The sequence below is a fragment of the Antennarius striatus genome, chromosome 7 (genome assembly GCF_040054535.1).
Source record: "Antennarius striatus isolate MH-2024 chromosome 7, ASM4005453v1, whole genome shotgun sequence".
Taxonomy (NCBI): Eukaryota; Metazoa; Chordata; class Actinopteri; order Lophiiformes; family Antennariidae; genus Antennarius; species Antennarius striatus.
The window spans coordinates 22,247,470-22,272,749 of NC_090782.1; the positions used below are offsets into that span (position 1 = coordinate 22,247,470).

Sequence of the window (25,280 nt, forward strand, 5' to 3'; positions counted from 1 at the left end):
CCATAATCACACACTCCTCAAACGAATTGTTTCATAATACATTCTGTGCCTGAGGATAAACACACCACATGAAGTGCAGAATCAATTCATAGAATGCTAATGTAAAAAAAAATTACCACATGTAGAAATTACCACATGATACCCATGTATCACATAATGTAGTAAGTCATGTCTTACAGATTTTAAATAAAGTTAATCTGTTTACATGTATGCATGTACAATGAGATATGTTTATTACGGTGGGGGTGGGCGGTGGTAGTTTTCACGATGACTTTAGTTCTTCCAATTCTCTCTCTCTATCTTTGTGTGTTTGTGCATGTGTGTGTCAGTGAGTGAAAGAGAACGAGCCAATACACTGTTATACACTATCTTTCATCAGTTATCCAAATGTACTGACTTAAAGAACGAATACTGAAGCATTTGTGGATAAAATGTTCCATTTATTTGTCATCTTATTCATTATTTACACATTTGCATCCAGACATATCCTCCAAAGATGCTATATAATTACACTTTGTTCAAGGTAATATAACTTAATATGAAGACTGCGTTTTCTGTGTATCCTGACTCTGGCCTCATGGAGCTACTAGTTCATCTGAACCACCATTGAATGAACTGAAGTAACAGCACAATAAGCTTACAGTCACAGGTGTGAACACACAAACACACCCTTTAAACATAAATATTTCTTTAAACTGAGTTGTGATTGACCAAATAGTTCTCTGAGAGTTTTGCGGTACCGTAATGTGAACAAAAACCAAAAAGGATATAAATAAACATACAGTATGCTGTCAATATATACACAGGAAATGTAAAAACTCGGTGATGACTCATTATCTGCTGTAGCACCAATGATAGGCTTCCCTTGTAGAACCTACCATGTAGAAGGAAAAGCAACAAAAATATGTAGTGTATCAAAAACTGGTTCATAAATTAGAAATGACCAAATCAACATAAGTACTTATACAACATTGCAAATATTTATGTAACCGGTACATACAACACAAAGACAAAAAAAAATGACATAAGCATCTAGCATAGAAATCAAATGGGCAGGTAGAGGTAGAGCACCATCTGTCAAGATGCACAGGTCCAAATGGGCAGGACGAAGACAGAAAATGAAATATTTAAAGCAGCCACACATTATCCACATGCTATTGCACTCATAAAAACCTTTACTTAGACAGTGCTCCTATGTAGAGGCCTGGCACACTCCTTCGGGTTAGGCCTCTGCTTAGGAAGGTCTGGGTTTGTTTGAGGATAAAGGGTGAGAGGGAGGTGTGTGCTGGGGATTCTGGAAAGGCTGCTGCTTAGTGAGGCCATACCCTGTGATCAGGGAGTAATATCAGTCTGTATACAGCCAACCTAAGCATCGTTTGACTAACAAGTATCAACAAAACACACTTTTAGCAATGAATGATAAATATTGTTATACACTGCTCTCCTTTGGCCGTCTTAACCCTGGAGGTTCCGCAGAGATCAAGTTCTTCCATGTAGATCTGCCTTGATGTAGATATTTTCTTGCTCTGACAGGTCCCATTAAAGGTTTCCATGAAGAACTCTGATAGACACTCACTCTTTGGTAGGCAGCTATTTGGGGGTTTTTTTGTTTGTTTTTTACAATTGCCTTTAGTTTTAGCAGTTCATGTAAATAAGTTACATAACAGTATGATGCTGATGTCAGAGGAAGCAGACCGGACCAATATCTAGATGCCACTGACTGTTGGTCTGCGCTGAAGGAGACTCCTGTATGTCTACAATAGGTAACTGACGACTGTCCTGAGTATGGAAGAAAAAATGTGACTGGTGCCAGCTGCCATCTTGGATCTGCAAACAGGGTGGATGGAGAAGAGAAAAAAGAAATTCAATTAAAAAATGTATTAATGTTACAGTTTTTACTTTGAAATGTGCACCTTTTTCTCAAAAAATTAAACATTACTATGTCAAAGTGAAACTTTGCCGAGATCATGTGGAAATAAAATGTTAATTATCTCCTTTTCATCGTCTGTTAAAAAATATTTACTATCGGAATTCTTGAACGATGATTATAAATGAGTTTTGTGACTCACACTGACACTGAACCAATAAATCATTATCAGCTCATATTCGGTCAAAGACAATGTTTTTCCAAAAAGAATTTGCCCCGTGGAGTTCCAGAGAATGAGACAGAAAACAACCATGCACAAAAATGCTTATGTGAGTATCTTATGAATGAAAAGAGCTGAAAATGGGCTTCATTTCCATTAATTCATTAATAAATGATTGATAAATACACAGACTTTTGAGTGAAGAATCAATTATGTATTGGATCAGGTAGAAAGTACTCATTAATCTATGAAGATGAATGACTTCTTTACGCAGAGACAACTGTAGCATTAGATTGCATGCGTCCAGAGTTTGTCACCTTGCACTCATCTTGTAGCACATGGGGTTCAAGTAGTGTGTCTTTCTCAAACATCTGTTTGTTCCAGCCACGAAACCGAAGTGTGGTGCTCTCTTGATTTGTGGATCTGGTAGAACTGAATCCATCCGAGGTGCTGTCAGGAGGATGACCCAGGCAGTGGATTGTGATGCTGTGGCTGGCTTCGGTGCTCAGTAGATGGAGAAACTTCATTTGGACTTTTCCTACGCTGAACACCATCTATGTTGGAAGACAGAAATGTGAGTCTTTTAATTCTAAATGCTCAAACAAGTGCAACACAGCCTCCTCTAAAGTCTAGTGTTTCAAATGAAATGTCAACAGAGAGAATTTTTGCAGTGTATATCTGTACTCTCTGTCAAAATCATGACACAAACACAGCAACATCAAGGTTGTCATCAAGTACGTTACATGATTGCCCCTCCTATGTTACCTTATTAGAGGCCACTGGATGTAAACAGGTCTGCCCCCCTGCAGTAAAGTTGCAAAAAGCCTTAAAGGCATCAGAAGTGCAGCCCATGTTTGGATCAATCCAGAACCAACCTGAAGACACCAAATTGAAAAAAAGGAAACATGATGACAAGTACAGTACAGCACATACAGTGCGCCACATGCAGGTGAGACTCTTACCATCTTTGAGCTTCTGATGACAGTCGATGAGATCTTTGCAGACACGAGCCGGGTTTTCCCGTGTGCCCAGAGGTTTTTTGATGCTCTCAATCACACTACTTAAATAATGGAGAGTCTTACGTATCTCCATATTCTGGTATGGCAGGCTCATCTCTGTGTTCAGCAAACTCTGTTTGAGACCAGGAAAGACACGATGGTTAAGTGTCAAGTGCCTTCATTGCAGTTACAAAAAAACCAACACAGAATCTGCGAAGAGCTTTGGTTCTGATTTGTGTCTGATCACACATAAGTAGTAGTTTGATTCCGGTCTCAGTCATTTCCCATTAGTGGTGTTCCTCAGGGCTCTGTTTTAGCTCCCCTGATGCATGTTTTCTTTTTACCCCTCAGTCATATGTTCAGAAAAAATGGTACCTGTTTTTATTTTTATGAAAACACCACCTAGTTCTACAAAGCCTAACTCCACTCAACAATAAATCATATTATCGTATACTTTTTTTAAATTTCCATAATCATCTAACATAAATCTAACAATTCACATGTCCATTGATGGAGTGTGTTGGTGCCATACCTCTGTCATGTGGGCGGCATTAGAGTCGGATGGACTGTAGTCTTCTGAGTCATCATATATCAGCATCTGTGGATTCAAAATCAACATATCCAGTTTTATGAAACCATAACAGAATCTGTGTCTAGCAAGTTATTTAACTGAAAGATTTTAATATGAGGCTATGGAAAACACAGCAGCTTCATCTAGTTTATAGAGAAAACTTATGTAGGACAAGAATAAACTTTAATACCAGGGAAAAACAGTAAAATAAGTCTTTTATCAATAAACACCCACATTCCTGTCTGCAGTAGGAGGGAGAAGAGCACATTCCTCTCAGCATAAACACTACGGGTATCACATAATGTGTATAAGATCAGGGATCTGATATGATTGCTTTTCTGGGTACTTAGAGATATTATAATGGGAAAAGGTCATTCAGATGACAGGAAGTTGCGCTCTATTCACAGGTCATGAAAGACAGCAGATGTGATGAGGGTATCTCTCACCGTGAGGGAGAAAGTTAATCATTGACCTCTACAACCAGTGCTACCACGGGTATGGATGATCATCTGTAGTTTAGCAAGCAAGCAAATAAAATGGATTTTTCTGGCTCTCTCACATCCTGATTCTTCTCTGTGGTCATAAAAACTACTACTACTTTAACCTTTCTCTATTTCTTCTGCAGCTTGGAAACACAAAGTGTGGCTTTCAAGAACAAAAGAGATGCAACAGGAAGAGCCTCCAGCTATAGAATTACCTTAAGACATACTGTATAACAGAAAGTTAATGCAGAGTTTACTTGAATAATAATATTATTTTCATTCCATTAAACAAGATCTGGACAAGCTTCCCTGTAACCACATGGACCAAACTTTGTCTATTATATGATCATTTAAACAGGACTCCTGCCTTCTAGGTCCTCCTGTCTACCTGTATTACAGAGACATATGAAGAACTTACTGTTGGACCTGGAGCTCCAGGAGGACCCTAAGGTGGAAGGAAATGAGAAGACAATAATGAGAGACAAAGAAGGAAATATCTCATTGTGGTTGAGTTTATCTGCGTTCACTTTCTCATATGTACCACAGAAGATAAACTTCTGGATAATCCAGACATTATCCAGATTTGCCCATCCACACATGGTGCACACAACACAGACTGAGACTGGATTCTCCCCTTCTGGTTTGGTTTGGACAATGGCCTGCTTGATTTATCTGAGGGCTAAATTGGAAATTTCACAGATTTGTACTCAGGATACTTGTCTGGTACCCTGTTCTTTGGGTAATGTTGCACTAAGTTCAGGGTTGAACTAAGAAATGGACTCTGGTAGATCTAGGGTTAAATTGGATTCAGCCAGACTCTGATTCAGTGTTTGAAGCTGGTTGGGTCTCAAGGTGTTAACAACCCCACAGGAGTGTAAATGCCTGAAACGCCTCACCAGTAGGGATACAGCTGGGAAACGTTTCTTTAAACCCTAAACAGACTTCCAGTCACTTTCGATTAATCCCTCATGGATTAGCATGACCCTGGATCAGAATCTACACAAGTAGACTCTGGTAAACTTTATCAGAGGGCTCTAAAAATACAATACAGGGAGATGTGGGAGCATGACGCTCGAGAAGAAGTCCGAACTGATCAAATAAGTAGTGCTTTCTCAGTTTACGTTATACACCACCACAAAAACACCACTAATGGTACATATTTTGTCTTGTTTCCAGAGCGGCTTGAAAACTCCGACTGGAATTTCCAGTGTTTCATAATTCGATATGACATATGACCTACTGATAATGAGGCTAACACTTACTCTGGGTCCTGGAGTTCCCTGTGGTCCTTGAGGCCCCTGAAAATGTGAGAGAATGAGGATTAAAACAATGCATATAGTATTATTATTTCTAAACCCGTTCGCTTTGGCAACTTCAAACACTTTGCAGACTTTGAACCCACATGAGAAACTTATAAGTGGATGAGAGATTTAGTTTCTGCTGAGCAATTAGGTATCACAGGAGGAAGAATCTGAGTTAAATAGTTCCAACTACACTGGACTCTTCTATAGTTGTGGATAGTTGTGACAGCGTGTACTTGCCATCAAGAGTATTTGAGAGATACTGTGTACATAGTCTGTCTGGTTATGTCAACTGTAAAGACATTTAATCTGATCTCAGGATATGACTAGAGTTTGCTTCACACACTGTGAGATGGGAGAGAGTAATGAATGTGTGGATTGCACTGTGGTTTGCCATGCTAACAATTTGACAAGGCATTTCCTCAAACGTTCATTCAAGAGGGGACTGAGAAGACTGTACTCTCCAGGAGACACTGAGTAAGAGCTACTTTCTCTATGACTCAGCCACAGCAGTTTGACATCTCAGGACAGTCATACGAACCGAACTGCCGCTGAACCTGGGCTAACTTTCATGCATCTTTAAATACAGCCTTCGCCATTTGCAGTAGGTCTTTTTTTTTTATTTTTTATAATGGCCGTAAAAACTGCTGACAGGCGGCGCCTGAGATAATCAGCATTGATTTCCCTGGAAGGAACCTGTGGGACTGACGTTTTAATGAGTCAGGATATATATTCAGACAATATATCTGCATGTAATCATATGTATCAAAAATCATGATATAATAAATTTGGCTTTTTTTTTTCAGTTCGGAAAAGAATTTAAATCAGATCTTACCATTTCACCTCTGAATCCCTTTGGACCCCTGTGCCCCTGTGGAAAATGAAAGTAGTAGCAGGAACACATAAGGCACTGCAGCCATCCCTGCATTCTGTATAACACACACACACATGCACATACGTACACACTCACACACACACACACACACACACACACACATGCACACAGAAACCTACAGGTTTTCCCATTGGACCAATCATTCCTTCAGGTCCTACAGGTCCAGCAAATCCCTGTAAAAAAAACAAAGCAAAAAACAAACCTGTAAAACTATGGATGAATTCAGGCCAATCAAAGGTTAGTCTGCTTAATCTACAAATGCACATTCTGCTTTATCTTCATAAGGACTTGGTTATGTATGTATGTATGCAAGATTCATTCAATATTGGACCCAAACAGAGAAAAGTGGAGTATCCACTGCCTCCATTTTTATTTAACTTACCAGAGCACCCATTGGGCCTTTAGGGCCAGGGAAACCCCTGAATCCCATGTCACCATGTGGCCCCTGTTTGACAAAAAAGAGGTATTGTTGGTCTCTGTGCAGTTGTGCATGGACTGTATACTGTGAAACCTTTTTAAAAAATTATTTTATCTATCCATTTGCCAAAATTTATCTTTTTTTAAAATTATTATTTTACTATTTAACGTTAGTCAGCTTCTCGATCTCTTACCATTGGGCCTGGAAATCCCTGTAAACCAACCAACCCCCGATTTCCAGACTCCCCCTACAAAAACAGAACATAATATCATTACAGCAAAAGAAGTTTTAAGAACCACCTTCAACACATTGTCATTTGCGACGATGGGTTTTATAAACACACTGTATGTGGGGGCATCTTGTGTGTGATAGAGTACTTATTTGTGATTTTTACAAATGCCACAACACAGTAAGAGTGTTGTAAAAATGTCCTTGTCTAGGGGCAAACAAGAGGCTTTATGTCTGGATCTGCAGTAGCCCCAGACCCCATTTACAAACGCTGCTAGTAACACAGTGTGGGGTTGGGTGTCTGCACTCAATTCTGAGTCTGACCGCTGTCTGTCGTCCAGTGTGGCCGACTCTGTTTGCACAGCTAGTCATCCACATCCCCCAGACAGCTCTGCTTTCAGACCAGCAACTTTGACCAAGAAACTCTACTCGAAAAAGAGTGTAAAGGGATCTTACCCAAGGGCACAGACTCTGCTCCATTTCACGAGCATCAATGAAGAAAACAAGCGGAGGGAGGGTGAGAGCGAGGGATTGAATGTTGTTTCTTTTTTCTTCCTCTTTGACGAGTTACATAAGTTAAGTGGATCACCTCTTTTTGGTCTCTGGAGTTTGAGGATCTTACATAACTTGGCCTTTCCAAGCTGAATGTTTCCATTCCTGGTCTCGCCCAGATAATTAGTTACTCCACTTGTGGTTGAAAATTGTTGAAAACATACATTTTATCAACTGCCACAGATTGATAATCTAAACCCCTTGAAGTTATATTTAGAATATTTAAGAATGTAAAAGCTTTAAGAATGTAATGGTTTGTTAAATTTACATTTAACAAGAAAAATGTGATATGGTGACCGACAGCATTGTGGTTTCAAAGTTTAAAGAGGTAATAAATGCAAGTAAGACGTTATTGGCAATTAAAAAAAAAGATATATGATTTTTTTTCATCAAACAATTACAAAATTGCAAACGCAAGAGTCCAATAGAAAAGAAATGTATAGAAAGTGTACACTTGAAAACACTGGTGTGATCCACTGGAACAATCTTTCAGCCATCGATGTTTTTCTGTGGAAACTTTATGAGCATTTTCTTTTGTCGGTAAAACTTCTTCATCAGAGGTGATGCGATGAAATGGCTTCATCCACACCTGACTGATAGGTGTTTATCTCTTCAACTGCAGCCCCACTCATGATCGTGGGGTCCCACAAGGCTCTATTATGGGCCCTATCCTCTTTCCACTTTCTTTACCTGATACAAATATGAATTTAAACGTACTTAATCTCAATAAAAGTAAGAGGGAGATCATTAAGTTTAGACAGCCTCAGCTATTGATTTAACCTGATCGTCATTAAACTGCATTTATCTAAAACTCTGTTGAGAATATTGGTATAATTATTTGACTCTTCCTTTTATAGGGTTTACAAGTACTTTCCATCAATTAAAACTTTTAGCCAAGGTCAAGGTCTATCTTTCTCCCAAAGATTTTTGAGTTGTTCATGCTTTTATTTCCTCTTGAGTTGATTATTGTAATTCACTCCATGTGGGATTAGATCAGTCATCCCTTCATTCTCAGCTGTTAGTACAAAATGCAGCGGCTCGTTTTTGAACAAAGAGAAAGAAGAGGTGATTACATAGCGCCCCCTTCACTGATTTTCTGTATGTTTGTCTATTCATATCAGATCTGAGAGACCCTTGAAGACTCGCATATTCTCCGATCCATCAGATATGGTTAGAAATACTCACTGGTTGTCCTTTGGCTCCTGTGTCACCTATCCTGCCCTGGTCACCAGTAGCCCCCTCCATGCCTTTGATTCCCGATGCTCCCCTGTCCCCTGGTAGTCCCGGGTCTCCCTAATCCCAGAAAGGTCAGAAATTGAACATTTTCATGAAACACTCATCAAAAATTTGCACATTTTAGGTATATCTATTGCTATCATTGTCTCTACCTTCTGGCCGGGTGGTCCTCTTTCTCCAGGTAGTCCAGGAAGTCCCATCTCCCCCCTCAAGCCTGGACGTCCATCGAGTCCCACTTTTCCAAGTAGGCCTCTCTGACCCTGAATGCACACAAGAATCACAATACAGTACAGTATATGAAAAAACTTTGGTAGATGGTGTTCTTCTTCTTTGCCATTGCTTGATGGGAAAAAAAACCATGAGTAATTTAAGAGAATAACACAGGATACACATGTTTCATGATTAAAACAAACGGAATATATAATAATTATCGCAAACTTGATTTAATTCTTTTGAAGGTTTCAACTCCAGTGTTTATTTCCATATATCCAAACACATTTCTAACTGTGTCGTTTAGGCATAGTTGTAAGCCACAGCGCTGAAGTCTGCTCCCCTCTCCTGGTTATAATATTTCTTGACAGCGCGCTCCCAAAGTGTACCCATAAAACCGATTGTCTGTCACTGACTGGCTTTCTCACACCGCAGACCACAGCGGTTTCCTGCTCCATCAGCAGTGCGGCGAGGTGGAGGGGAGCGAGTGAATTAGAATAACAGACTGAGTGGGTCGTCGCCTCGCAAACGGCTTCTGTACCTCCATCACCATCGAGGAGAGCGGACGAATCAGCAACCCCGGTTCAAATCAAGACAATTAATTGAATCAATAAACTGCAGGTGCCGGGAGGTTGTTGCAATGAGTCCCAAGACGATCCTGATTGGCTTAATGAGATCCTTCAGTTTTAACTCAGTCTGATCCATCCAAACCTCACACACGGCTTTTATCAAAATCCCATATTCCTAACCAACATGCATTGGTGCAGTCGTACAACTGGGGCTCTGTGGATATGTCAGGCTACAGGATCATTTATTCATTTAGATCAGGGGTGTCATTCTCACCGAGGGTCAGATCAGCGTAATGGCTGTCCTCAAAGGGTGCCAAATGTAACTTATAAATGCAACTAAATGTAACTCAATGTAATATAAAATAAATGTAACTGCTCCATAATATTAAATAACTCTGAATTTATTACTTATTCAAGTTACAAATATTGCAGTTGCAAAGAAAATCTACGTTTATTATGTTATAACATCAATCCTTTTCAGTTGTCAAGTTATTAAACCCACATAACTCCATCGATCAAGGATCCAACTATTGATATGAATAAAGAGAAATAACATCAAACGCAAGTTGACGTTATAAAATGATGTGGCGGGCCACATTCGGCCCCCGGGCCTTGAGTTTGACACATGTGATTTAGATTGATTGATGCTGGTAGAATTTTGTCGATATTACTTGTTGTTATTTCCCACCGTTACACGATTCAATAAAGCAGAAACTATGGCCTCTGTGTGCCTCGACCTACTAAATAAATTTATCTAACACTTGCCGACCGTATGCTTTAGTCCTACAGATACACAATTAAGGAACGATGGCATAACCGAAGTGCTAAAATCAATTGCTTTACTGCTTAGTAGACATAAATATGGAGCACATAATGAGCATGCAACGATGTATAGAAAGAGGATCATCATGAGAATGATGACTCATCAAGATCGAAGAGTACGAGGACGCTCCTGCAGGGATTCTGCAGTTTTCACACAGAGCGACACCATTACAATATGTTTCCCATTATAGAAGCCACTGACAATCGTTTCCTGTAGATCTCCCCACAGCTGAGACAGCCTTGAGCTCCTTTTAGTGAAGCAGGAAGTTCAGCTCAGCGGAGTTTCTTCCTGAAAGGTCGCGAGGCCTGGTAGCAGAAGTTTTGAATGAGGCCGGCAGCGAGGCGTGGGTGTCTTTTACTCTTCTGATGGGGGCCTGGCACGGGTTTATCCAACAGACGTCTGATGATACGTCCAGCTATTACGATATACTGTAACATTTTACAAAACATCTTGAAAAGTAACACAGGGACATACGGTCATCTCCCAATCCTATTCTGTTATGACACTTGGATGCCGGTTTGATTCAGAATTGATGGAATGAATAGATAAGTCTCGAGTGTTTTCAGGTTTTTTCTTGCTCCACTCTGTCGTGAGCCAGACCTTTCATTGGTGTTCTCTGACAAATGATATGAAACAGTTTTAGTTAAAGGCATCAATTTGGGATTCAAAAGGAACTCAAGCTGTGTGTTTGAGCCGTTTTTTTACTGCTGATGTTTGCTGCTTCGCTGATGTCAGTCTCCAGGTGATTGTATGGAAAAAAAAATTGCAAAATACTCCTTATTTGCGTCTTAAAGGGAATTACTGAGTCATTAAATCAAAACATGCTCACAACTGTTTGCTTTTCATGAAGATGAATTAAAAGATAACGGTAGCCTGTGCCTGCTGTAGACCATCCAAACAGACAAGCGCTGCCTTTTTCCTTCCATCAACATCCCGTTAATTTACATTTTATGAAATGGATTTTCCAGACATTCCAGATGCTTGGGCCCAGTGGGGTCCACATTGTTGATTCGAGAGAAGCAGCTATATCCAGGTATGACTCAGAAAGAAAAATTCACAGAGAAAAAAGGAAGGAACATTTTTTATTTTTAAATGTATTTATTTTGTCTACTTTTACATGGAGGGATTTAGGAGCCATGGGCTTCAGGTCTGCTCATGAAAAATCACATCAAATCAGCCGAAGCGATACACATCAGTGGCAGCCATTAGACTTATGTAAGTATAATGCATGACTGAAGGGACTCATGGCTAAAAATTTCAGGCATGAAATCCCAATCAATTCTGACTGCAGACGTATTTGGAAAAAACCCACTGGGTCAGAAACAGAAGAATCCAATCAAATCAAACAAGGTATTTAATGATTAGTCTATCTCACCATATGTCTCAGTCTTCAAACTACAGATGGAAACAACTGAAGGAGAGCTTTACACACTCTTGCTGCAGGGAGACGCGTGACGGCCGAATGGTCACCGAAGTCTAGTCGAGACTTATTCCACCAAAACGCTTGATGTTATGAAGACATGTTTAGTCAATCTGTCAGGGCGATGAAGATTGAACTTCCACTTAACTAACTTTAACTTGCAATTGTTGAGGGTTTGAGCAAAGTGAAGCTGAGGAGGGCTTCCTGAAATCAGACCACACGTCTGCTCTACATAATTGTGGTCAGTCATTTCAAATCTTACACGCGAAACGTCAGTTATGCAAGAAAACATTATTTCTAAAAATTTATGGTATAACCAGCAAGAAAATGACACTTTTTTTTCAAATGTGAACCTCTAAAATTTCTTGATTCGATTGATCGCTGTTGTTATAGTTCACATTTCACCTTCCATAGAGCTGAATCGTGTGTATCAAACCAACTGTAGAAAAACCTAGCATTGCTTAAGTGTCATCAACAAAGCAATAGGTGAGTGGAATGTCGATGTCGTCCATCATTTGTTGCCGTACCATCTGGTTATCACCCTTTGATAAGTAGGCTGTTTATTGCTGATTACATGCTGCTGATGTTGATTACCTTCTGTCCCGGAATTCCTGGTAATCCCATTAAACCGGCCGGTCCTGGGGGGCCGTCTGGCCCTGGATAACCCCTCATTCCCGTGAGTCCAGGCAAACCAATCGGCCCCTGGAATAAGCAGAAGATTTTCTCAAGTATCACTGGGTCGCCTAAAAATATTTTTTTAAAAACCAGTGTGAATTGTGACGCCTGTTTTTTTTGTGTTTTGTTTTGTTTTGTTTTTTTCTCAATGTGGAAATTCATCTTTTTCTGCAAAATGCATCGGGTTATTTTAGGACAAACACCAACGTGTTATACCAATTAGCAACAGCAAGCAGCTTTAAGTTACATTATATTTTCGCCGCTGCTGTTTTCCAGCCATTTATTTTGCAGATGTGACTTGATACTCACCGCCGTGCCAGGAGATCCACTCAGTCCCCTCGCTCCCTTCTTTCCTGCTGCGCCCTGAGTAAACACACATACACAGATATTCATAAAAACACACATCACACGTCTCACCCAGCTCTCATCCCAGAGTGGAAATTTTAAAAACCATGTCTAACATAAATCTCCTAAGCACAGGATAGCTTCCCTACTAGATGTGTGGCGCTACAGCGATATTCCTGCAGGGGTTATTTAGGAAGTTGTTCCTATGAAATACAAATAAAAACCGATCCAGCGTTTCCTGGCAGACTTTTATGTGTTAGGTGTTTCTGGACCGATGCTCTATACGTCGCACGTAAAGATATTAATCAAACACAGATTTACCCATCGAGGAAAACATAAATTAATAAACATAGAAACTATTTGAACCGGTTATATAATCCGTATTACATACAAGCTCTTTCACACGCGTGGGAGAAATTCAGAGGTATCTGCAAATCTGTAAATGTTTAGCTGTTAAAAATGTCTATGTGGAACTTGGTCAAGGAGAATCAAAATTGTTGTTTTTTATTATTTTTTTTCAGTGGGGAAATGCTGTTATGCAATCAGGACGCCTGTTAAAAGGTCAAAGACTCAAACAGGCTGAGAAAGTTAATTCTATCAATTCAGCATGGTTTATTTAACCCAAAGAAATGTGCTTAGATGCCAGTTGTCCTAATTGTAGCTATTGTTTTCACGTACAATAAAATATAAAAAGTAAAATGATGCATTCAGTGTGGCCACCAGACATTTCTATATTTTACTTTACTGCTTTCCACTCTTCAATCTGAAACCCACACTCTATTTAACTGAGATGAAATCATCAACCACAGCTGAAAACGCTTGTAAAAGTGTGCTAAAAAACAGCACTTTGGCCAAATAGCCATGGTTGGTCTTAGATTCAAGCAGCAAACAGAAGGATTTCTCTTCATTCACGGCATCGTTTTAAAAGCCCAGTCCAACCGAACCCGACTGCGGCGGCGGTGACTTAGCAATCCATCTTATGAGCAGGAAGGAGAAAATCTGAAATGACTAATCGAACTTTTAACTTAATACATAAAGGAAGAAAAGGAGAGGTGCGTTTCGTTTGCTTTTTACTCACCAGAGCTCCCATCTCTCCTTTTGGTCCCGGTTCTCCAGGAAAACCCGGTGATCCCTAGAATAAAAAAGAAACACACGACAATAAGACTATATATTAGACAAATCTATACTCAATGATGATGCATTTTCACCCATCCATGCGTTACCACCCTGTAGCTAATGTACTGCAGCCGGTGACTGACTTACCGGTGGGCCTTGCGGTCCTACAGCCCCTCGGGTTCCGATGGTACCAACATGGCCCTGAAAAACATACATGCAGAAATGTATTGTTCTTGTCTTGTCACCATAGTGATGCTCAAGACACCTGATGAGTGACCAGCGTTTAATTCTTCTTTCATTTTACCACGAGAGAGAAGTAAAGCCGTATCTTACATTTTTATCCCCATAAATGAAAATAAAATGTTATGCTTCCATCAAACTTGACAAAATTGACACTTCTACCATTGTGTGTGTGCAGAGACTGAGTGTCAAAAGGTGTGCATGGACACGGATCAATCCGACAGCGTGCTGCGTCGTGACTGTGCGATACGTCTACTCTCGATTTAGAGATGTATTTACCGGATATCCCTCATCGCCTGGCTCTCCACGTTCTCCTCGATCTCCTGGGGGGCCCTGTGTAGACACAAACACTCACATATGAACACACACACTACACGCATGCCTTCGTTTGTACCCACAAAGCTGCGATTGAACTGTTGCAGCTCCAGTCATAAAAACGTATTCTTTCGATGTGGCCCGTGAGTTTGGATTTTTTTTTCAACCGCAGGCGTAATTTCACCTCGAACCTCACGTTGAGACAATCTCTGTTGGTGCTGCGGCGAGACAGAGGCTACCATTGTTGTCGCTCATGCTATGTAGCGCGACCATGTGCCAGATTGATAATCCAGTGTTACTCATGTGGAAGGCTGCCATCTATACCAGTGGAGACACTGAGTAACCCTGATTGTTCACGCTATGGGGGCCTGCATCAGCTGCCTGAAACCAAAGATACTGTATGACCGAAACGATCCTCTTTTGATATCAATCTAAGAATGACTTTGTTTTCTCGGGGAATAACCCTCAAGGTAAATCCGGGTGAATATTAGTCTCTGCTGGCACCGCATGCCCCTTGTCGAAGAAAAACATGTTTTGTGTAAATCCGAGGCGATGAAATCGCGTATTAATTTCACAAAGGAAACGTTCGTGTTCATCTGGGGAACTACCAGAATAAAAAACAAAGTTAAGCTGAAGGTCTAAAAATCCCTCGTCAAACATTTCTTCTTGTTATGAAAGGAAACACATATATTACTATCAATATTGTGAGAGTAAAAATTAGCTCGCTTCAAGAGTCAATTTTTGGATTCAAGCAATCCTGGATCTAACAGAGCGAGGAGCGTTAGGGATCAGAAAGGAGAGTTTAAAGGAAAGCAAGACCTACTGGTTCACCTAAGGGCCCTGGTGGTCCGGGGGTCTTATTGTCTTCACCTGGATAACCCTGGAATGCAGCGAAGACACACACAATCACACATGCATGCAACAATTTTACAGGCACGCAGCACAATGAGGTACCTTAGGCCTATAATCCATTTTAAACAGTAGTTCAAGTGTCATATTACCTTTTCACCTTTAGGCCCCGGTGGTCCAATGGGCCCAGGCTTGCCAGGGTGGCCCTAAAAAAAAAAAAAAAAGTAAAAGATGATTACTATACCTTGTGAATCTTTCATACTTCCACTGGCTATGGCATGTGCCTCGGAAAGAAATTAGTTCCACTGTCAGCAGATTAATCAGAACTGTTTTATATAAACACAGTTCTTTGTAGAGAGGCTCTTCCATTCTGTCACTTAAGGATTTGGGTTTTGGCTCAGGCTTAAAAATCACTCAGCAACATGAGTCAAGTCTGAATGAGTCTAAGAGCCTTCAAAACACACACATGCACAATCACAAAAAGGGACCAAATGAACTTAAGGCGCCCCCGTTCGTGTTATGCAACCTGCAAAAATCTGAACTGACCTGGCCCGTGGAGCGACACACAAAAATAATGTTCCGCTGCACCGTTTATCTTTGCTGTAAGTACAATTATTTTTCTTTGAAATTCAATGTTCAATGATTAATCGACAGCTTAATAGCACTCTTTTTGTTTGACCACGGCAAAGAGGAAAACTATTTGCCTGCCCCACCAGGCCTCAGGTTGTCTCTTGCACATGCTGAGCTCGTGGATACCAGGAGAAGTGAAGTAACTAAAAATTCACCAGATAAGCTCTTATGTCGAATTGTACATCTGGATCATCCACATCCCTCGTAGCAGAAATTTGATGGATGAACCTGAACGTGTTCTAGATTTAGGGAAGTCTGAGTTTCTGGGTCCAAAGTTTTCTCAGGATAGGATAGTACTCATAATCAGGTAAGAAGATGTTCATTTATTCATGTTGTTTGCACATGTTATGCAGTTGTGTTGTTTATGTAATACAGCAAAAAAAAAAAAACAACTCACTGAGTATCCTGCGAGTCCCGGTTGCCCTTCTATCCCCATGACTCCAGGCTGACCCTGGAGAAAAAAGGCAGAAAAATTCAAACAAAATAAGAGTCGAGCCGTCCCGGTGCTGTTTGTTTGGCTTTTCTACTCTGGCTCAGCTGAATATGAGCCCAGCTTCAAACTCACACACACACACACACACACACACACACACACACACACACACACACACACACACACACACACACACACACACACACACACACACACACACACACGCATGGGTTCTAAATCTTTCCTTCAGTTTTATCAGAGCAGTTTTAGCGGATATCTGCCCTATGGCTTTTCTTCAGTTTTCTCTCAGACTATATACTCAAGGAAAAAGTCAGTTTTTGGCTGTGGGAATGAGGATCCTGACTCTGGATCAGTTCCTCACTGTTCTGGTATCTTATTCCCATCATTTAAACCACAGCTTGTTTAGCTGCATTGCCCTGAATTGGAGACGTCATCTGATGACTCACTGGTCGATGCAGGATGTCATCGCGGTTCAGAAGTGTTTCTGCTGGCTGAGCACGCTTATCTGCAGAAACTCAAAACTTTCTTGATTACTGGAAAGGTGTCAATCCAGAAAATATTGAGGCTACCGCGCAGCCAAGATTAAGCAGTCACGCCAGTACTTTTAGCCTGGACCTTAACCGATATAACTGCAACCTGGTTTAAGTTACGATTCACTACATATTTACAGGAATAAACGATATGGTTTGTTGGGATGGTTTGAGCGACTTTTGGAGACGCAGCAATCCCTACGTTACCTTTAAACTTCAAAGAACCTGCCTGTGTATCCAGATCTGCTTCAAAATTGAATCCTCTTTTTCTTGGCTTAAGATCTGCCGCTATGCATTACTTCATCAAATTCCATTGAATACATTTCGAAGATACAGTGCAGACAAACAAACAAACAGATGGCCAAACATGTGGGTTTTGTTTTGCCCCCATTAGTGGACGGTCTGAGTTTACATTGTGATTTCAAGTTCCAGTGTCATCCTAAGAAGAAGAAGAAGAAGAAGACGAGGAGGAGGAGGAGGAGGAATGAGCACTAACTGGTGTGCCTCGAGTTCCCCTGGCACCTTTCAACCCCGGCTCGCCTGGGTGGCCGATGTCTCCCCGTGCTCCGATCTCACCGGCCAGCCCCGGAGGACCTCGCTCTCCCTGGAGAGAGACAGGATGTCACTGGGTGATGAGAAACAGCAACACTGGGAAACGCAGTTAGAGAAATGTGTGTGCTCTGGTCACAACTGGAGGGGTCCGGTTTTTTTTTCTAACTGTCCTTCAAAAAAAAACCCCAAAACAGATTGAATCCAGTCTAGGCTTGGAGGCTGTTTGCCTTTCTGGATCACTATAGTTACTGTTCTTCCTCAGAGATGGAGTAAATAATGTTTGGCCCTGGTGATTCAACTTCACACAGCTGAAATGAGATGAATCGATCATTTCTGGACCCTAGACTGTGTCCTCACGAGTAAGTGGCGGAGAAATGAAGTTCTTACCTTCTTTCCGTGCCGTCCTCTGTTCCCTGGGAGTCCAAGTTTTCCTTCTGGCCCCTGTAAACAGGAGATCCAATGATTGCCACACACATCTTTAGTGTCTTTACCTGACATCATACTTTGGATCTTGTCTCACTTTTGTTCAAAGAAGCGTGACCACATATGGATCCTGATACTACCGGCATTTTTAGTTGATATCATCAGTGGGTGTATCTCTGTTTGTCCACGGTGTTGTTGAGAAACTGCTAGATTACATGTTTGTGAACTGCTTTCCTGAGAGGGAAGCATGACCCCTCCCTTACTGACATTGGTGACCCCCTTTCCCCTCAACAAACAAGCTCTTAGAGGAGCCTTTGACGGACATCCATCAGTCTGCGCTTAGCAACCACAATCCATGACCTCGTGTGTTTTTCCCGACGTCTAGTGAGATCTCCTTGTTGAAGAGAAGGCTGACCCCTACTGGGTGAGAGAGGCATTATTCGATTATGAGTTATTATGGGCTTTTTTTTTTTGCCTCCAGTTTCAGATGCTCAACATTCTCAGAGGGTAATTTATTTTTGCTACGTCTGGGAGATAAGTATGCTAACCATCCAGGAATCCTTTGCCAACTATTACATAAGGGACCATGATGAAAAAAAAATAGAGGAAACACATGTAAACTCCACTTGAACTTTAGATGAGACGTGGTTTTAAATTAAATCTGTACAAGCATGCCTTTTATCTAGTCAATAAAAATATCAGAGCAGACATGACTTTCTTTGATTTCCATCCAATTTAAATGTTTGGAGATTTTTTTTTTAAATTTTTGCGTGTCAAAATTAGGTAGTCTTACACGAAAGCCCTGTTTTCCAGGCTCTCCAGGTGGTCCTGGGGTTCCAGTGTCCCCTTCAGTTCCTTTGTCCCCCGGTTCCCCAACTGGCCCACGTTCACCTGGCTCCCCCTAACAGCAAACGTGAGGCAGAAAACAGCAAAAACATTCAGAGAAATGACATTATCAACAGGAGGAAATCAGATCAGCAAACCCGTGGCTCCCAGGAGCCAATAAAAATATTTCAATTTCCTTTAATCCAGGTTATATCTCACTCAAACCACATGTGACGTCAGGTAAAGGGTGGACTTTGTGTGCTCTATTAATGTGCTCTATTATTTTCTTTAAAATGCTGAAACAAACAGGGAATGAAGACATTTACAAAAAAAATAAGCTTTTTGCTTTATTTACCTTGGTGCCATCTTTTCCTTGGGGGCCGTCTTCGCCGGGGGGACCTGGAAGGCCCTGGAAACACATTTCAAACAAAAACTCTTGATTGTTGTGATAAAATCTGCACGATTAAGTCTTTTCATGACAACAGTCGCATTTTGTGACTGTGAATTTGTGAATTTCCCAGTTTGGGATCATTAAAGTATATCTAATCTAATCTAATCTAATCTAATCTAATCTAATCTAATCTATTAATATTTAATAATCAAATTTTTTCTGCAATTGTAAATTTTTGAATTCCATATGTTTTTGTGAAATCCACTGCAGGATTCCAGCCTCCGCCTCAACAAAATGTAGGTAATTTCTAATTAGTCATCAACAATGTCCTGGTGATGATTTTTTATTTCCTGCTTGTGAAATAGTCGTCCACAAAACCACTGAGCATCCGTATTATTAACAGAGATACTGCATTTTAAACCATCCAAGAACTAAATCTGTGTGAAGATTATAGATGCTCCTGATTACTATCACTGCCTCGTTGGCGCAGTAGGCAGCGCGTCAGTCTCATAATCTGAAGGTCGTGAGTTCGAGCCTCACACGGGGCAATGTTTTTGTGAATTTCCTAGTTTGGGATCTTTAAAGTATATCTAATTTAATTAATGCTGCTTGGTTTGTCAAGACTCTGTAGAACCTTTAAACCATCTGAAGATGTTAGCAATCAGGTGTCTCATTTTACAAAAGATGCATGTGAGATGGAATTAGACAGAAAGATGAGATTCAAACAGTCAAAGTGAGATTAGTATCGTCCCTTAGCCCAAAATAAACCCATTGCTCAGCTTCATTTGCGTCACAGGATCGACGTCCTTGTTGGTTGAGTAAATAAACGACCGGGTCAGATTTACCCAAACACCAGGAAGGAAGGGATTAGTGGGGGTTGTCTGTAGTCACTCACTCTCATTCCCTCCTGGCCCTCCTCCCCTTCAGCTCCCGGAGGCCCAGCATCACCCTGAAGGGACCAAACACGACAAAACGCCGTCAAAGTGAGGAACGCCCCGATTTCCTTGTGCACGTTTGACCCTCATTTGTACACATGAACCAAAACATGTGAAGGTGAAACACTGCTGAGCTCACAAATGAGCTGCGGTGCCAAAGGTTACGGTTACATCACTGACTTTGCCAGTTCCAAGGACCAAAAAATCCACATGAAAAAATGTGAATAAAATGAATGAAAAAAGCATTGCTGACCTTTAACCCCGGTTCTCCGATGGCACCAGACTCCCCCTCTATGCCAGGACCACCCTAAGACGGGACAAAATACCAAATGGGAAATGTATAAATCATCCATAAATAAACTTGTGACAAATATTGAATGAAATGTACCTCAAGCCCTTGCTCTCCATCTGGTCCTGCCTCTCCAGGAGGTCCCTTAGCTCCCTGTGGGGATTAAAACCATTGCAGGATGATTTAAAGGCACGGATTTAATGATGCAATCATATCTAGGAGGTATAAACTGCACTGAATGAATGACAAGAAGATAATTTAACGTCATAAAATAACTCAACCACATAATAGCAAACCAACAGACGCGGATAAACATCTGTGTAGAGAACGGTTTGCCAAAGACAAGACCCATAACGTAAAGGTGTCTCTAGCTTTAGTGAATATCTGTAGGGTGAGGTGTAAGGTGTGGGAAAACAGAGAATTACAACAATATACAGACATAAAACACTCTTTTTTTTTTTTAATGAAACCTTTGTAAGCAATGAAGATACTGCGGTTATTTTTATTATAGGTTTTACAACTTGAAGCTTCCTGAAGGAGAACAAACAAAAAGCACAGCACGCTTACTGGTTCACCGTGGGGTCCCCTCTCGCCGGCGCCGCCCGGAACACCCGGTTTACCCTGGAAACACACACATGGGTCACGGGTACAGTTGAGCTTCAGTCACTCATTTGTGTAATTACACAAATTAAAACATGAATGAGAAAATCTTGGCTTGGGCCATCGTCCCCTTCTCGTCCTCCCTCATCATCATCATTAAGAATGTAACCACAAACAAGATGAAGACGAAGCAGAAACACTGAACCGTGACACAAAAGCATTTCTAGTGGATTCCAAACACGTTCAGACAGTAGAGCCTAATTTGAAACAGATTTTTATCCACCATTGACTGGCATTGATGGGAGACTTGCTGATCCTGATATTTCATGACTCATGATCTTAATCGGACACCAGATGGCGCTGTGAGTCCAGAGCAGGACATCAGCTGGTCGCCAGAGATGAAACCGGAGCTTGCCAGTTGTGAGGAAGAGTAGCTGCTCTTCATTTAAAAGTGAAAATAAATAGTTGTTCATCTCAGTAATTACAGTTTTATTTCTGTGAAATATAACCGTAAGATTTGTTTTAACCTGCGTTTGGAACTTTTTGCAAACTTATCCATGAGTTTGTGTCTATTTGGGGGACAAGCTGCAGCTCGTCACAAATATGTATATTTTTAAATTTTTCTTTGATGAGAGTGAATCAATCTTGTGGGTGTGTCGACGCAGGTCCGCACACGTGTCTATGTGTGGATGTATCTCTACTAAGAATGATTACAAAACAAACTCTAAACCTCAAGTGTTAAGCCGTTAAATGATTAAATAATATGAGTGTATAAAGGATACAGGCCAATGCATATCAATCTGCAAACGGTCAGTGACTCCACATCGATATGCACTGACCTTTTGATGTCTATGGGATGGAGATCTTGAATATGACACTCTAGGCTATGATTTTGGGTTTTATTTTTATTTTTCTGACATAAATGTTAGAAAAATTTCATTTATCAAAAACAAAACAAAAAAACTTCTTCAATCTTTACAAACATCCAGATTTTAAGATTTCAAAGGAAGTCTCGAGTCTACATGAACATGTAGAGGTTACATGACTTTACATGGTGATTACACTCCAACTAAGAATGCAGCTCAGTTTTAATCATGTTCACACGGTGTGTTGATCAAAGGTGAAGGCGTCTGCAAACTGCTGAGACTACATGCTCGTATGTTTGGATGAAAACATCACTCAGTGTCTTCTTTCGATTACGACTTCCTCCGGGCTGAATTTACTGGTACCCATGCACTCGAGGTGATAATTATATACATTACGGCTGAAAAGAGGATGTGGAGGCGCTTTATGAGTCTGTGTTGTCTGCTCCACCCCTAGTGATGCTTCATTCTTTGGTTAAAGAAAAGTTTAATTAAAGCCCTGAAAGGAAAATTCAGCAGAAATAACGACAAGGTAAACAATACTTACGAGCTTCCCAGGCGGGCCTCTCTCTCCCGGGCCGCCAGCTTTACCCTTCAGGGCAAAAACAAACAAACAAAAAAACAAGCAAAATCATTATTTGAATGACATCCAGTTCCAGTCAATCCAACTTGGTGTAAAATGCATTTCAATGAAAAATATTGGCAAGACTTCAGACATTCATGTCAGCATAGTTCCGAAACAGATTCTAACGCACTTTGAGCCCAACATCATCACCTGATAAAATGATATAATATTATCAAGACATTTGGAGCATCTCAACACTTGAGGTGATGATCGGTTGAATCCATTTTTTAAGCTCTGTAAATACGGCCGCTCGACGAATAACAAGCGATGAAAGATTACGCAAACGAATGACACGAGTACGCATCCCATTAACCGAGATGCATTCCAATGATTAGTGTTCTTGCCATTGGAATAACTGGGGTATGTTAACATCACCCTTTAATTTGAGAAGCCCAAGGACTTCATGCAGAATTGTGTTACTTAACCCATCATGCATTGGTTTACTGTCCTCCTCTGGCCTTTGTTGTTGTGTGCATGGATTTTAAAGGACTTCAGGACAAATAGTAGTTGGACAAAATGGACTTTCACCACTATTTTGTAAGAAACAACCAATCGATTTTGTTTGTAGATTCCAATTGGTTTGGGTTTGTTTGTTTAGGACCAGTACGATGAAAGACAGTTGTAAAAACATGACTTTTTTTCCACTTACAATGAACCCTGGCTCTCCTTTTTGCCCAGCGTCGCCTCTTTCACCCTGAAAATAGTAGATAAGACGGTACACTTTCAGAAAGGTACCATAAAAAGTTCAGAGAGGCCAATAAAATAATCCATTCATAGGCTGAGACGAATAATTCACAAGATCAATTTGTCTAAACGTAGCATCATTCCAGCTGTAACACAGTGGCTAATATACAGGAGGAAGGATGGATTTCATTCCCATCTTCAGTGATCCCATCCTCGGGGATGTTTTCAACAGGATGCTGGGGATGTTTACCTTGGTTCCTTCAGGGCCTTGTTCTCCCAGTAGGCCGTCTGGACCCTGGGGCCCCTATAGGACAGCAACACCAAAAACACCTTTGAACATTACTTAACAAAAGAATGCGGGGTGCAGGAAAACACGGGATGGTGGTGTCAAAGAAATGCTGACATATGTACAGTTCACTCTGAAATAACACCATTAGCAAAGTCATTAGTCGGCATTCATAGTGGGAGTTTTCCACCCCGATGTCGCAGCCGCCACTCCCACAAACATTCCAGGGGTTTGCATTCATTGTGGCAGCACCACACTGGTAGTCTGGCAGATAAGGATCTGCAAAATACAACCCAGGTTGTCTTTTCTATTCTCAGCTTATCAACCGTTTCCATCGCGTCTCCTTTTTTTTTTTTTTTATATCTCTACCTTTGATAGTTCTTTATTTTGCCTGCAGTCAGACTAAAATCCCTCTCAGGTCACTCTGCTCCCTCTCAAGTTCTAGTTTCACAAACTTCATTTGATCTGTTTTTTCTTTTTCCTTCCATTCGCTCGCTTGTCATTTTCACGGCAGAAATTCAGCTAAAGTCTTAAAGGTGACCCAATATAATGTCAATGAATTCAAGAACAATTAAATGATCTGGAAGTATTAATGCACGGTGAATAAAGTCATCTAGTAATTCCAAAAACAGAATTCTGAATTCAGGTACAAGCGGACAAAACAGGATTATTGTGACTCTCATAACTGGTTTATTGCAAGTGAGCGTTTGGCGATCCAGAGTGAAGTTCTGTGACCCTTTGTAATTCCCCTCTCCGCCACACGGTGTCTCACCAGCATCACCAGGACGCATCAATTCCACATAACCGCCATGTCTTAGAGTACGACACACACAAGGCCTATGAACGCCATTCACAAGCACCTATAAAGGAGCGTGGGTCAAGATGAAGGACAAACACACGTCTTTAAGCCTCTGCTTCGCGGGGATGGAGCTCTGATGGAGAACAGACAGCAAAGCGTCTGTTCTGTGAAGTTTTCATGGTCACTTCTGCGTTGAGGGAGTCTCGTACATTTAACAAACAAGAGGTCGGCGCAGGACACGTCCCACAGGTAAAGACAGAGCTCTTACCCTCCAGCCTTTTGGTCCGGCAATGCCTTGGCTGCCCCTTTGCCCCTGTGGACCCTGTGGGGGCAACAGGAAAGACACAAACTTGCATTTTTGATAGTGTCTTGATAGGGTGCTGAATGACACCCAACAAAAAGTTTTGACCCCAAAAAAAATGTGAAGAGACAGAATTTTTAGTTTGAATTAAAGCACAAATAATCAATTTGTGAGAATCTTTTTTTGGGGCGGTAACTTTGTGCATCTTTCAAACCTTAAATCAAAACTGGTTATCTGACACGTCACGGTGGTTACAGTCGGACTAGCGATGAGTCGGCCCCTGGGCCGTCCTGTTTACACAGGTCGAGACTAAACTGTGCGAAACGAGGAAACCGATACGTCTAACTGCTCCATTAAATTTTACATGTTTACAAAAATCGAGGGTTTGCTTCCAAGTCAGTTTGAGAGTCTGCGCTAATCTCGCCATGTCGGCGTTTATTATTTCCAGCCAAAAACGATGAGCGCTTCCGAGTGATAAGGTGTGTGTGACTCGATCCAAAAAGTAGAGGGGGTGAGAGACATTTTTCTCAATATTCTAACATCGCAGTCATTCAATGCATTTTATGACATAACGACACTTACAAGTGTGCCTTCCATCCCGACGTCACCCGGACTTCCTGGTAACCCCGGATAGCCCTTGGGATAAATGCAAAATAGCACACAGAATAAAACAGGTGGACAATAAAACCAAGATGTCAAGATTTTAGCTATGACTAGTAAAGAGCAACACAACAGCGCTGCGACGCAGTGCAATATAAGACGG

The 25,280-nt window shown here is 41.0% G+C and overlaps 1 protein-coding gene and 1 non-coding gene across 2 annotated transcripts in view; one reads left to right on the forward strand and one right to left on the reverse strand.

The window, feature by feature from the left end:
* Positions 1 to 417: 417 nt before the first annotated feature.
* LOC137598578 (collagen alpha-1(XXIV) chain-like) overlaps positions 418 to 25,280 on the reverse strand; it is a 75,330-nt gene continuing 50,467 nt past the window's right edge. Inside the window, exons 27-60 of the mRNA XM_068318889.1 lie at positions 25,100 to 25,153; positions 24,485 to 24,538; positions 23,382 to 23,435; positions 23,097 to 23,141; positions 22,370 to 22,414; positions 20,927 to 20,980; positions 20,459 to 20,512; positions 20,324 to 20,377; positions 20,031 to 20,084; positions 19,100 to 19,153; positions 18,713 to 18,820; positions 17,884 to 17,937; positions 17,441 to 17,548; positions 16,358 to 16,411; positions 15,483 to 15,536; positions 15,305 to 15,361; positions 14,446 to 14,499; positions 14,074 to 14,127; positions 13,889 to 13,942; positions 12,775 to 12,828; positions 12,385 to 12,492; positions 8,921 to 9,028; positions 8,718 to 8,825; positions 6,946 to 6,999; positions 6,717 to 6,779; positions 6,454 to 6,507; positions 6,275 to 6,310; positions 5,401 to 5,436; positions 4,557 to 4,583; positions 3,618 to 3,683; positions 3,050 to 3,218; positions 2,853 to 2,962; positions 2,405 to 2,641; positions 418 to 1,827 (exon numbers count right to left, since the gene is read on the reverse strand). Coding sequence (XP_068174990.1) covers positions 1,681 to 1,827; positions 2,405 to 2,641; positions 2,853 to 2,962; positions 3,050 to 3,218; positions 3,618 to 3,683; positions 4,557 to 4,583; positions 5,401 to 5,436; positions 6,275 to 6,310; positions 6,454 to 6,507; positions 6,717 to 6,779; positions 6,946 to 6,999; positions 8,718 to 8,825; positions 8,921 to 9,028; positions 12,385 to 12,492; positions 12,775 to 12,828; positions 13,889 to 13,942; positions 14,074 to 14,127; positions 14,446 to 14,499; positions 15,305 to 15,361; positions 15,483 to 15,536; positions 16,358 to 16,411; positions 17,441 to 17,548; positions 17,884 to 17,937; positions 18,713 to 18,820; positions 19,100 to 19,153; positions 20,031 to 20,084; positions 20,324 to 20,377; positions 20,459 to 20,512; positions 20,927 to 20,980; positions 22,370 to 22,414; positions 23,097 to 23,141; positions 23,382 to 23,435; positions 24,485 to 24,538; positions 25,100 to 25,153 — 2,496 coding nt within the window. The 3' untranslated portion in view covers positions 418 to 1,680. The remainder of the gene's footprint in view (positions 1,828 to 2,404; positions 2,642 to 2,852; positions 2,963 to 3,049; positions 3,219 to 3,617; positions 3,684 to 4,556; positions 4,584 to 5,400; positions 5,437 to 6,274; positions 6,311 to 6,453; positions 6,508 to 6,716; positions 6,780 to 6,945; positions 7,000 to 8,717; positions 8,826 to 8,920; positions 9,029 to 12,384; positions 12,493 to 12,774; positions 12,829 to 13,888; positions 13,943 to 14,073; positions 14,128 to 14,445; positions 14,500 to 15,304; positions 15,362 to 15,482; positions 15,537 to 16,357; positions 16,412 to 17,440; positions 17,549 to 17,883; positions 17,938 to 18,712; positions 18,821 to 19,099; positions 19,154 to 20,030; positions 20,085 to 20,323; positions 20,378 to 20,458; positions 20,513 to 20,926; positions 20,981 to 22,369; positions 22,415 to 23,096; positions 23,142 to 23,381; positions 23,436 to 24,484; positions 24,539 to 25,099; positions 25,154 to 25,280) is intronic.
* Positions 19,611 to 19,683, forward strand: trnam-cau (transfer RNA methionine (anticodon CAU)). Its single transcript has one exon. It is a non-coding gene; the product is annotated as a tRNA-Met (tRNA).